The sequence below is a fragment of the Ctenopharyngodon idella genome, chromosome 16 (genome assembly GCF_019924925.1).
Source record: "Ctenopharyngodon idella isolate HZGC_01 chromosome 16, HZGC01, whole genome shotgun sequence".
In the NCBI taxonomy this organism is placed as follows: domain Eukaryota; kingdom Metazoa; phylum Chordata; class Actinopteri; order Cypriniformes; family Xenocyprididae; genus Ctenopharyngodon; species Ctenopharyngodon idella.
The window spans coordinates 16041054-16054403 of NC_067235.1; the positions used below are offsets into that span (position 1 = coordinate 16041054).

Below are 13350 nucleotides of genomic sequence, written 5' to 3' on the forward strand. Positions count from 1 at the left end.
TGTTGCCTTCACGTGCTCTAGGAATTATCGTAAATGCGAGTTTCCTAGGTAAAAATAGCACATGAACACCCTCACATTTCGTAAATCACGACTTCAGAAGTGGGAATTATCAAATTTCCGATGGCACGTGAAGCAGCATTAGACCCATATAAATTCTTAACGTTCCTAGATGGCCTACGTCATAACTTCTAACAGCTATATACTGTTACGAGTGTAGCATTAAAAATACAATATAATAATAATAATTCATCCTCATTTAATATAATTTATTATATAAAAATATCTCTTTCTCTGCCTTGTTGGTTCGGTCCATGTCACTAGGAGGCAGTCGTTAGTTCGACTCATGATTACGTCTACAGAAGAAGATCTTACCGTCACTGCTGCTGCTGGCTAACCACATCATATCCGCCGAGTATCAACACACTGAACACATCTACGGAAAGTACTGTGAGTAATAATTTTGTTTTAGTATTTATTTCCCTCTCTGTGCGCCGTTTTAGCAATATCTAAACTTGCTGTCGCTTCTCAAAGCTCACTTTTATTTATTTTTATAGTTGAAGGAAATCAACATTATTTAAGAGAGCGCTTGCTAGTTTCCGTTACAGATTTGATAAACAAACTTTTGGGGAGTGTTTTTGTACCAACCCGTCAAAAAATAACATGTTGTTAAATGGTATAATGTCATAATTTAATATGTTATGGACAAATCTGACGTAATGCAGCAGCTTAACAAACTTGTTCATCCGGATTCTTTCTCGTTGTGAATGCAGAGTTTCTGTACCAGCCCATGAGTGGCATCAATTTTCCATTAGCTCACATAATGTAATTTAAGACATTTATAACTTGCTGCACAGTTAATGGAAAGTGTTTTTCCTAAGCGGGGTAGCTAGAATAATGAAAGCTATAAAAAGAATGTTTATTTAATTGATTTTTGTTTTAATTTCTCATCAATCATAGGAGAATTTGTTTTGCTAAGAGATCTTTTTATACTCCTGTTTCCCACTTTGAAGGTTTCTTGTGCCTCTTACTAAGTGATATACATTTTTTCGATATGAATTAGGACCTCCTAAACTTTTGAGGACTACAGTAATGTAATAATATAATATAATAGTATAATAAATACAATATGGCAAATAGTAGATGGACCCCGCATTAGAGAAGGGAGTGTTCTCTACGTCTCGCAGCACCTGTATAGTGTACTACTAATGCTATATCGTCAGTGTTTGGTGTAATCCATTACTGAGTAATTAATTACTGTAATTTAATTACTTTTTTCCTTGAAAAAGTAAAGTAAGGGATTACTCTTACTCTTTCTTCTGATGTAATTGCATTAAATACTGTATAAACTATAGTCTATAGAAGAATTCTATATAAAACAATAGTGGACATCAAAATGTAACGTCTAATGTTAAAATGTATGTTTTAATGTAACCTCCCTTTAAATACTTTGGTCAGTTAAAAAATAATTTATTCAATTTTATATTATTTATTTGAAAAAATGAAAAGAGCATGTCTATCCTTGTATTGTTCGACTGGTCTAGGTTGATATCTGATTTAGAAAGTAATAACTTAAGCAATGCAATACTCTTTAGAGAGAGTAATTAGTACAGTAATCTAATTACACTGTCCAAGATGTAATTAGTAGCTAGTAGTTAATTACTTTTTTAGAGTAACTTACCCATCACTGCATAAATACAATAGTATATGTATAGTGTACCTGTATAGTATATACATTGGTTCTTCTTAACTACATTGGAAATTACCTAGATACTTTAATAGTAAAAGTAGTAATATATTCCTGTTAATTAAGATCTGTGTGTTATTAGACACGTTGATATGGATGGAAAAGCAAGTGACCCCTTTAGCAGTGAGGCAGAACAGCTTCCTGGGGCAGGAGTCATGGGGAGGTGAGTCTATCACCATTTAAATATACATATAGTAATTTCCTTTCATTTCCTTTCTTGTTTGTCATTATATTGAATTATGCATGGTCAAATGTGATGAGTTATTACCCTTAACTGTGTTATTATGACATTATTATATTATATATATAAGTTATATTATTATTATTATTTTTTTTTAAATGATTATATTATATTAGTACTCTGGTAATTCTATTTTTCTGTCTGTCTCGGACATCAGGCTTTGGCTGCCCAAAGGTCTTTCTGGTAGTGTGATTAAGGATTGGGTGGACCGCAGGCGGAAGTCCATCCGTCCATGGGCCAGCTTTGTAGATCAGCGCAAGTTCTCCAAACCTCGAAATTTTGGAGAGCTGTGCCAGCGTGTGGTGAGAAACCTGAACACCTATCACAGCAACTACACCTTCATCTTCCTGGGACTCATCCTCTACTGCATGTAAGGAACTACTTCCTGAAATCATCTTGAATTTTGAGTACAAATGTGGTAATATTTAGCAATATGATTTTATTTTATGCAACTTCTTCAAATGGCATAAAAGGCTCCAGTGTAATAGAAACAATGACGCTCGACGAGCCTCTGTTCTTATGTACACAACATGGGTGTGTGTTTAAGTTCCTCTGAAGGTCCACATTCTCTCAGTAATCTAGAAATCATTTAACAGAATAAACATTCAGGGGAAGTTTTAAGGTGTTCAAATAAATTGCTGATTTACAGTTTTCTCTGTCCTTTCTTCCTTCAGTGTCAGTTCCCCGATGCTCTTGATTGCTTTGGGAGTGTTTGCTGGTGCCTTCTATATAATCCACTTGAAAACACTGGAAAAGAAGCTGGTTGTTTTTGGTAAGAGAGTGAGATTTAGATTAGTAGTATATAAGGCTATATGAGGATACATCGTCTATATTAATCCGGATATATTTGAAAATGCATTTTTTTACTCTACATTTTGGCCTTCCGTCCACACTGAGACAGAGTTTTTTGAAGACACTCCCAAGTGGATAAATTTGAAAATGCTGTTTTTGTGTTGCTGTGGGGACTATAAAAATGAAGATATTTGAAAACCATGATGCACGTTTGTTGTTTAGTCATTTGACACATATTTTACAGATAGATATCTGGTTATACCAGTATGTGCTTGCTACAGTATGTGCTTTTCACTTTCACAGTATTGCTAAAGATAAATCTTACTTTGTACAATCTTTATATTGCATTCCTGCAAAAATGACAAACAAATACCTTGCAATTGCTGTCCTGCAGATTGCAAATGCGTTTTAGCGTTTGGATTGGTGATTAAAGAGTTAGTTCACCCAGAAATGAAATTTCTGTTATTAATTACTCACCAAACCGTAAGACCTTCGTTCATCTTCAGAACACAAATTAAGATATTTTTAATTAAATCCAAGGTTTTTTTTTTTTTATCCCCTATAGAAAGAAAAGTAGTAAATATAAATTTCTAAACGTCAGTTTCATACACAGTTGACGCAGCGAACGCAGTTTAGCATGTTTACGTCCAAACGCCGGCTCAGTGTTGGCCTACCGCTGGCATGTGGACATAGAACACAGAAGCTCTGAATTGCCTTCACTGCGTCTGACAGGTAATTTATTATGTTTGGTCTCAGTATCAAAATCTTCAGCGTGCTTTTATGACTTTTTAAGTGATTCACACATTTTAGCGTGGACAGGAAACTTTTGAAAAAGGCTTGAAAACACTAGTGTGGACAAAGTATTTTGAAATGAAAATGTCATTTTCAGATGTATCTGGATTAATGTAGACATAGCCTGAGTTACGTCATTTGATTTGTTTGCTTAAAGTGCTAGAGTTTAAGTGCTGAATATTTGATGTTAGGGTGTAAGTGATCTAATGAGCAAACTCACTCATTTCTTTCTCTCAGGTCGTGAGTTGACTCAGGGACACCAGTTAGGTTTAGCCGGGGGGGTTTCCTTCCCTGTGTTCTGGCTCGCAGGGGCAGGATCTGCTGTGTTTTGGATACTAGGTGAGTTTTTCACCTTCATCTCATTGTACTTCTGTGTTTTTCCCCAAACAGTCTTTCTGAAACTCTCGGATTCTTTTTATTCAGGTGCTACGCTAGTGGTTATTGGGTCTCATGCGGCCTTTCATGAACTGGAGTCGTCTGACATGGATGAGCTGCTCATGGAACCTGTTTAAACCTCTCACCTTTGACCTTTTGGCTCATGTCAACTGAAAATGTCTTGCCTCATCATTTACATTGCCACATATTGGTTGCACTAATTTGACAATATTAGTTTATGCACAGATTGGCCAGCAAAGAAGTGAAGACTGTTAAACTGAATTCACCCAAGACAGATCAAGCACATTAAAACACCTCAAATGCCTTTACTGGTACCAATTGGATATCATGTTCATTTGTTACGTTATTTATTTCCAAAATATCCTCAAAGCACAAACTAAATGCACTGTGACCTTAAGCAAAAATGCAGTTTAGTAGTAAAAACTATTTCAAGTTATACTATCCTTAAAGGCACAGTTTACCCAAACCTGGAAATTCCAAACTGGAACACAAAAGAAGATATTTTTGAAGAATGTTTTTTTCCACAATGAAAGAAACAGGGTCCAAAACAACATTGGTTCCTATTGACTTTCATTGAATGGACAAAAAAAACATTTCTCAAAATCGTTTTATTTATGTTCCGCTGAACATAATGATGATATGAGGGTGAGTAAATGATGACTTTTTTGATGATTTTAACTTTTGGGTGAACTATCCCTTTAAAGATTTTCAGTTTTTTTCATATCCTCGTGGACAAGTATAAGGAGTAGCTTTTGATCAAAAGATTATGCTAGCTCATCCAAAATAGCGAGAGAAAAAAATCAGACAACAAGAATGTACTGTCTTGACAGTTTCTTTGATTTATAGGGTACCAGTCATTACATGATCATTTGTCTTAGGCTATACTCATAAGTTGTTACATCAGTCTTGTTAGGACAGCTAGCGCATGCATGATTTAATAACCGCATGCGTCAGCAAAGATAGTATATTATTGCTATTCAGTGTAATCAGTTTCTAATGCCAATATTCCCAGTGGATGTTTTTTTTTATATATCTATGTTCTCATTTTATGGAAATTTGTTTATTGTCTCTTATTTTACAACTTGCTTCTGTTGTGTCAGTGAATGGGAAGTGCAATAAAATGCTCAGCCTGTATGATACCTTTAAGTCTGTTATTTATTTAATGGTTGCTCATGGGAAAGTAATGTGACTTATTCCCTAGTTTCATCTTTTGTGTCCTCTCTTTTTCACATTAGACACATTTGACTTACATGACCTGTTTTTATGACAACAGTCCAGTGACAGTCCATCTCATTTTTAAGTTGCCATAGCGATGACCTTGAGTGCAATCTTCCTCTCCTTTTAAACACTGCGGCAAGAGCAGCGATCGATATTCCATTACAGCAGTGAGGATGGAGGGAGGGAGGGAGAAACAGGAGCACTGCAGTGAGCCCATAGCATTCTACCAAGGGACATTACAGATGTGTGTGTGTGTGCTTGTGTGTGTTGGGCAGCCCAGTTTTGCAAGTCAGTAGATTGCAGTGACAAATGTATGATGAATGCTGCAGTCAGCAGATTTCAGTCACTCTGCTGTGGCCGAAGAAGACAGTCTTTTTTGCCCTCATTAAGAGAAATAGAAAAAAATTTGTGGCTAATGTTAGCGTATTTTGTTGATTTTGATTATGTTCATGATTGGGCTCCAAGTTACTAAAATAATGTGTGTAAATGTAAAAATGTTATTTTTTAGAGTTCTATATATATATATATATATATTATATAGGGATACTGTACCTTAAACATTTTTATTTATTGGTTTAAAGAGTAGTAAAATAGGCATTATTCATTAAAATATTTATATCATTGTAGTATTGGATAAGTGACCACCGCTCTCGCTCTCGCTCTCTCTCTCTCTCTCTCGCTCTCTCTCACACACACAATCCATCCCTTTATATAGGCTACCTAAAATGGTGCCTTTGGAGGGCACTGAAGTGTTTAATCATTATCAACATATATTTTTAATAAAAATAACTCTATAAATGAATTCCAAATGACACTCCCCTGTTAGCAACTTTGTGCCGGCCCAAATCCGTCCCACATCTGCCATGACTGGTATGATGATTTGGGCCACATGTGGCGTGGAATGATGGCACTTGGGCAGACTGCTCCTGTTTACCAGATCTGAGCCACAAGCAGGCCATAGCAATGCCACATGTCAGCCAAGAGAAAAGAAATAAACCAGAAAATCTTTATATATTATTTATAGAATCATCTTAGCATTAACAAGCCTGTTAACAAGCAAAATCACTGAAGGAAAGAAAAGAACAGAAAAAAGAGACAAACAGAAACACAAGAGCTACAACTGACTTTAGCCATAGTCTTCGATGAAATCAACTGAAGATAAAAGAAGACATTAAGGGCCTCGTTTATAAAGCGTGCATATGCACAGTGTACGCCTAAATCCACAACAACACTCTATAAAAACGGTCTTTGATGTGGAAAAGTGCTTAGCGCCACATCAGGGTCTGAGCAGACGTACACGCTTTTTCTTGTCAGATTACTGCAGGTTTTTGGAAATCTAAGCTATTGCAGCTCACCATTAAAAATTAAAGGATTTGGACGATGACTGTTGATCTTTTATATGTAAATGACATTAATTAGGTGTCGTTTACAAAGCGGAGAACTGAAACCATTCAGCTGCGCACAAGTTTAAGATCATTTGCGATTTATAGATTTCACATCTGAAAGAGAGGCGTACGCTCGTTTTCTGTGTGTACGTTCATTCTATGAATCACACGTACGCACATCTGAGAAATGATCGTAAGATCAAATTTAGAATGGTTTCTGTGCAACATTTTATAAATGAGGCCCCAGATCTCTCCAGATCTCAGCAGAGGAGGATTAAACAACTCCACAAACAGCATTACAGCTTCACATATTACTAACCAGACTGACTTTATTTCTGCCATTCATCTACAGAAGTTTAACGCTCATGTTTGTTTCATTTGTAGTCACCATAATGGAGATTGGTGTTTCCATTACTTGGGCTCTTAACTCTGATAATATGCTTTTCTTTTAATATATATATCTTCTATAATAGTCATTGCAAAATAGCATGAACTACTGATGTCATTTGAAATGTAATAATTGTGTTTTGCCCTTAATACACTTAAATAACAAACCCTGTTTTACTGAAACATGAGATCACACTGTATTGCAGAAATCAGTTAGAAAATGAGCTAAAAATAGAAAACTTCAATGACAAACACAGATATGAGCAATCAGTGTTTGAATCTCAACAATGGTGACAACAAAATATTCAGACAATCAGATGAACTCTAGACATCACAAAAAGCTACTAAAAGACAAAACAAAAACCACAGCAAAAAATAAAAGCAAATAGTTAGAATTAAAGACAATAATAGGACAATTCAGCTGCATAATTTATTCATGCTGTGATGCATGCTGGGAGTTTTGTACTATTGTTCCCAGCATGCATTGCAGCATGACACTTTTGATTGTCACCATTGTTGAGATTTTTTTCAATTCAATTCACATTTATTTGTATAGCGCTTTTCACAATACATATCGTTTCAAAGCAGCTTTACAGAGAATGCATGTCAACATTACAATTTGGAGAATGCAGTTAGCTAATAATGTAATAATTTAGGCAATTAATTTACAATCACTGTTAGCAATTTAATTGAAGGTAGAAGCAAAGAGCTCCTGGAAAAATGAATTACATATTAACAATAATTAGGATATATAGAAATTTGCGAATGTGCGTGTTGATCCAGATGTTGCATCTTCTGAAGTCCTCGCAGGAGTTGGTGCCGTCTCTTCCAAAGTTTTTAACGGGCGTCCCGAGGTAAAACGGAAAAGCAAATGGAGAATAATTAGCATAGCTGCTGTTCATAACATTAAGCAAAGATAGTCATGTACAATTGATCTGATATGAGATGGATTATGTGAATGCTTGGCTATAGAGATGTGTCTTTAATCTAGATTTAAACTGGGTGAGCGAGTCTGAGCCCCGAACATTATCAGGAAGGCTATTCCAGAGTTTAGGAGCCAAATGTGAAAACGCTCTCCCTCCTTTAGAGGACTTAGCTATCCTAGGTACAACCAGAAGTCCAGAGTTTTGTGATATTAAAGAGCGTGAAGGATTGTAGGGCGATAAAAGATCGGTTAAGTACACAGGAGCTAAACCATTTAGAGCCTTATAGGTCATTAGCAGTACTTTATAATCGATACGGAACTTAATAGGTAACCAGTGTAGAGATGATAAAATTGGTGTTATATGAGATTCATGTGCTGATTCTTAAATCTTCTAACAGATTTCTGTAATATAGCATGATCTCATATTGCAGTAACGGGGTTTGTAATGTAAATGTATTACATTGCGAAAAATGCTTTTCTTGTTTAGTATTTTTGTCTTGTTTCCAGTCTAAATATCTAAAAATTCTGAAATCCAAATGCTTTTATTAGATAAGTAAAATGATATAAGATTTTTTTTCTTGTTCTCCGGGGGAAAAAAGTCAAAATGAAGTGAGTTTTTGCTTAAAACAAGCTAAATTATCTGCCAATGGTGTAAGAAAAATGATATTGTTTATATTTGAAATCGTGTTTCTTGTTTCTGTCCCAAACATGCAAAAAATCACATGTCCTTGGGACACACTAGATGATTTTCAAATCTTTACCGATTTTAAAGGGTTAGTTCACCCAAAAATGAAAATTCTGTCATTTATTATTCACCCTCATGTCGTTCCACACACGTAAGACCTTCGTTCATCTTCGGAACACAATTTAAGATATTTTTGATAAAATTCGATGACTCAGTGAGGCCTCCATTGCCAGCAAGTTAATTTACACTTTCAAATGCCCAGAAAGGCTACTAAAGAAATATTTAAAACAGTTCATGTGACTACAGTGGTTCAACCTTAACGTTATGAAGCAACGAGAATATTTTTTGAGTGCCAGAATAACCACTTTATTCCACAATATCTAGTGATGGTCGATTTCAAAACACTGCATCATGAAGCTTCGAAGCTTTACAAATCATTTGTTTTGAATCACTGGTTCGGAGCGCCGAAGTCACATGATTTCAGTAAACGAGGCTTTGTTACATCATAAGTGTTTCGAAATTTCAATGGTTCAAGTGACTTTGATAGTTTGATACACGATCCGAAATTCTGATTTGAAATGAAAGATTTGTAAAACTTCGAAACTTCATGAAGCAGTGTTTTTAAATCAGCCATCACTAGATATTGTTGAATAAAGTCATTATTTTGCTTTTTTGGTGCACAAAAAGTATTCTCGTCGCTTCATAACATTAGGGTTGAACCACTGAATTAAATATGTCTTTAGTAGCTTTCTGGGCATCTGAAAGTGTAAATTAACTTGCTGGCATAGAAGCCTCACTGAGCCATCGGATTTCATCAAAAATATCTTCTGAAGATGAACGAAGGTCTTACAGGTGTAAGACATGAGGGTGAGTAATTAATGACAGAATTTTCATTTTTTGTTGGGTGAACTAACCCTTTAAAACTGTGGGAGACTACAGCCATAATGACAGTTTCAAATGATTTTTAGCATTATAATCCTTCAGATTGTTCGGGGGTGCAAATCTGGCTTACAATCTTCAAGTGTGTGGCCAGCTTAAGGAGGCATGCGTGAGGCGAGTGCTTTGTAAAAGAATAAGTATGTGCGCAGGCGCATAGTCTTTCTTTACAAAGTGACATTGCAAGGGAAATAGCAAGGGAAAATGTGGTCAGGTGATGTTGACAACTTGATGATGAAGAGGTTGTCATCATCTAGTGGTCTAATCTTACACAGAGTGTTTTTTTATCATGTAGATGTAATGCAGTTAATTTCAACTTAATAATAGTCTGTTAGAGAATGCATTGCGGCATGAAGCATGTCACTATTGTTGAGATTTATTTCTACGTAAGAGGGTCCATGGTTGGAAAGATGCTTAAGAAGCTCTGCAGCGGTCACTGAAGCTAAGCAGGGTTGAGCCCGATCTCTATTTGGATGGGAGACTGGGTAGCTGCGGGAAGAGGTGTTAGAGAGGCCAGTGGGTCTGATCAACCTATCGCCTGAGTGGGTCCCAATGCCCCAGTACAGTAGCAATAAGCTGTACTGTATAAAGGATAACCCTGGTGTAAAATAGTTCATACAACACATACCGCCTAACGCCACAGTACAGTCGCCATAAACTGTACTGAATAAAGGGTTAAAATAAACCCCAGAAAATAAGGGGTGTAACCCTGGGGCAAAAACAATCCCTACATTACATCTCATAACATGCAGGCAGGTAGTTGGTTAGTTTCACATCACAAATGATATAGTACTTTATTTAGCTCTTACAACTTACGTGGAAGCACTCTATTTTTATCATTACTATTTTTAGTGTTTTTGAAAGAAGTCTCATGTGCTCATCAAGCCTGCGTTTATTTGATCAAAAATACAGAAAAACAGTAATATTGTGAAATATTATTACAATTCAAAATAATGGTTTTCTATTTTAATATACTTTAAAATATGATTTACAAACAAAACCGATAAACTGTTTCAAAACCAACCATCACTAAAATCTCATGACCGAATAAAACAGACGTCATTGAAATCTCGTAATGGAAAAAAAACAGCCATTATTTAAATTTCTTTAAGGAACAAAATCGCCTGTCATCAAAATCTCGTAATGGAACAAAACCAACTGTTGTTGAAATCTTGTAACTGAACATAATGGACCATCATTGAAATATCGTAATTAAACAAAACCGACAGTTTGAATTGTTTCAAATTCAACCGTCATTGAAATCTCATAACGGAACAAAACCAACTGTCATTGAGATCCCGTAACCGAACATAACGGACCGTCATTGAAATCTAGAAGGGGAACAGAACCAAGCGTCATTGAAATCTCATAACAAAACAAAACTGTCAATCGTTGAGAACTTGTAAAGGAACAAAACTGATTGTCATTGAGATCTAGTAAGGACTAAAATCAACCATCATTGAAATTTGGTAAAGAACCAAAACCGACCGTCTTTGAAATCTCGTAAAGGAACAAAGGAACAAAACCTGCCTTCGTTGAGATCTCGTAAAGAAAAAAAAGTCCATCATTGAACTCCCTTAACCGGCCATAATTGAAATGTTGTAATTTGAACAAAACAGGCCGTCACTGAAATCTTGTAAAGTCAATTTCATTCTTTTACGAGATCTCAATGACCGTCTGTTTTGTTTCATTATGAGATTTCAATGATGGATGGTTTTGTTCCTCTCATAACAACCGTCTGGTCTGAAGTCTCATCATCCACTGAGATCTTGTAAAGGAACAAAACCAACCATCATTAAACTCTTGTAACGAAACAAAACTGTCTTTGAAAACTCATAACAGAAGAAAATTGACTGTCATTGAAAACTGACAGTCATTGAAATCTCATTAAAGAACAAAGAAACAAAACCGACTGTCATTGAAATATTGTAATGAACGAAATTGACTGCTATTGAGATCTCCTAAAAAAATAATCTCCTAATAAAACTCATAACGAAACAAAACTGACTGTCTTTGAAATCTCGTATATGGCTGCCGAGTGAACAGACTTTCCTTGAAAGGGACTTTGGCTTGAATCAGAGCTCTGACGAGACTGTGCGCAGCGTGTTACAATAGAGTACCTCAGGGATGACGTGTTTTTGTAGGCAAAACCCAGAAGCGAGTTAGCATTTTAGGACTTCCGGTTCCATCGCCCTAAAGTCTATGAGTTTTTTGAATGGGTTTTTGCTAAATCTCCTGAAATAAGGTCTGTGGTTAACAAAGCCTCTAAATATTTTCACGTTTTGATCTATGACATAAAACACACCAGTTATAACCCGCTTGTGATTTTTTTTAAACCTTTATTGTGTCTTAAAAACGGCGGTTGCTAACAAATTGCTAAAAGGGACTACTTCCTTTGGCGGGGACTTTAGACGTCATCATGACAAACAGGACATTTGGACAGCATTTCTCATGAAAAAGTGGATAAAAATTCATACACAGCGCAGATCATAATCAGCGAGCATGTTTTTAAATAAAGTTGTTTTTTGAATAAAGTTTGAGGAAGCTTGGTGGTGGTGGCGTTGATCCGCGCCGTAGTCCGTTTATAGCCTGCTGTTAGCTTTTTATATCTGACGACTTTATTTAGGCTTCAAAATGTATAAATGTTGTGTTAACTTGTAAAGATTATCTTGATAGACAAAACGTGTAAGTGTCATAACCCTTTGTTAAACACAGAGCTTACTTTTTGCGATTTTCCAAAAGTCTATGGGAAAAATGCATAGGCTTTCAATCGAGGGAACCCGTGCGCTGCTAACTTCCTGGTTGGCCTACAAAAACACGTCATCCCTGAGGTACTCTATACTGAGTTCTGACTGGTCAGTCGCTGTTATAGTTTATTAATTATCGTACAGAGAATTTTAAAATTTTGTTTACATGATTTACATAATACATAACACTGTTAATCTAAAAGGGATGGTAAGGGGGGATGGTGGCTTTACAGAGGGGATGCTTTTTGTCATTTTTTTTCAATCCCCCTCAAATCGAGCCCTGTGTGTATATATATATATATATATATATATATATATAATATGTGTGTGTGTGTGTGGTGCACTGATTTATATGGAAGCTTGTTTCCACCATGGAATAAAAATAAAAATAAAAAAGGTAATTGCGACATTTTATCTAAGTAAAGTAAAAAGGAATGCTCTATATAAAAAAATCTTTAAAATATTTGATTTAGTATAAATTCTGATAAACCTAGGAAAAGACAAACTATTGATTAACTGATAAGACCTATTAAAATGACCTTGGTCTCTCGGGATGGCAAAATAAATAGGGTTAAACCTTTGAAGAAACTTTTTAAACCTTTAAAATGGAGAAAACATTTCCCCGTTTGTTTCTGGTGCCATCATTATTTTGGTGCAGATTCATTTGTCTCTTGTTAGTCCAGCAGATCGGCATTACATGTTGAATTATATGCCCTTATTATCAAAAATATCACCTTGGAAATAAATATGAGATTGGCCTTGTGTCCAATGTGAAATCTTTTGCAAAACCAGCTAAGAAAACACATTTTAAAAATACTATTTTATATCTGCATTTAGTAGTGTTAATTTATTATTATTTATATATACTATGATAGAATTTATTAATATATTGAAATAGCTTTCATTTTTATATTTTTAGGTTTCAAGTTTCTTCTTTTTAGTAATTTTTATTAGTTGTTTTTTTTTTTTTTGTCACATCTCATATTATACAATTCTTACAAGTTCTCTCTCACACACAGTCACAAAAACTTGCAAAGGATTGCTTTCTTAGATATTTGAAGCAGTAAGATATGTGAAAAATAAAGAGTCAGGCATCACTTGG

At 35.4% G+C, this 13350-nt stretch overlaps 1 protein-coding gene across 1 annotated transcript; it reads left to right on the forward strand.

Annotated features, from left to right (window-relative positions):
• The first annotated feature begins 319 nt into the window (after nt 1–319).
• Nucleotides 320–5099, forward strand: rabac1 (Rab acceptor 1 (prenylated)). The gene is made up of 6 exons (XM_051866085.1): nt 320–447; nt 1827–1907; nt 2143–2355; nt 2660–2757; nt 3807–3908; nt 3993–5099. Exons 2-6 carry the CDS (start codon nt 1837–1839, stop codon nt 4079–4081), a joined length of 573 nt encoding a protein of 190 aa, XP_051722045.1. The 5' UTR covers nt 320–447; nt 1827–1836; the 3' UTR covers nt 4082–5099.
• Nucleotides 5100–13350: the final 8251 nt, after the last annotated feature.

What these genes read in the sequence shown, in the direction of transcription:
- rabac1 (XM_051866085.1), top strand. Translation starts at nt 1,837, where the DNA reads ATGGATGGAAAAGCAAGTGACCCCTTTAGCAGTGAGGCAGAACAGCTT. An exon ending in GGGGCAGGAGTCATGGGGAG is followed by an intron (nt 1,908 to 2,142) that starts GTGAGTCTATCA and finishes CTCGGACATCAG; the next exon opens with GCTTTGGCTGCCCAAAGGTC. An exon ending in TGCTGTGTTTTGGATACTAG is followed by an intron (nt 3,909 to 3,992) that starts GTGAGTTTTTCA and finishes CTTTTTATTCAG; the next exon opens with GTGCTACGCTAGTGGTTATT.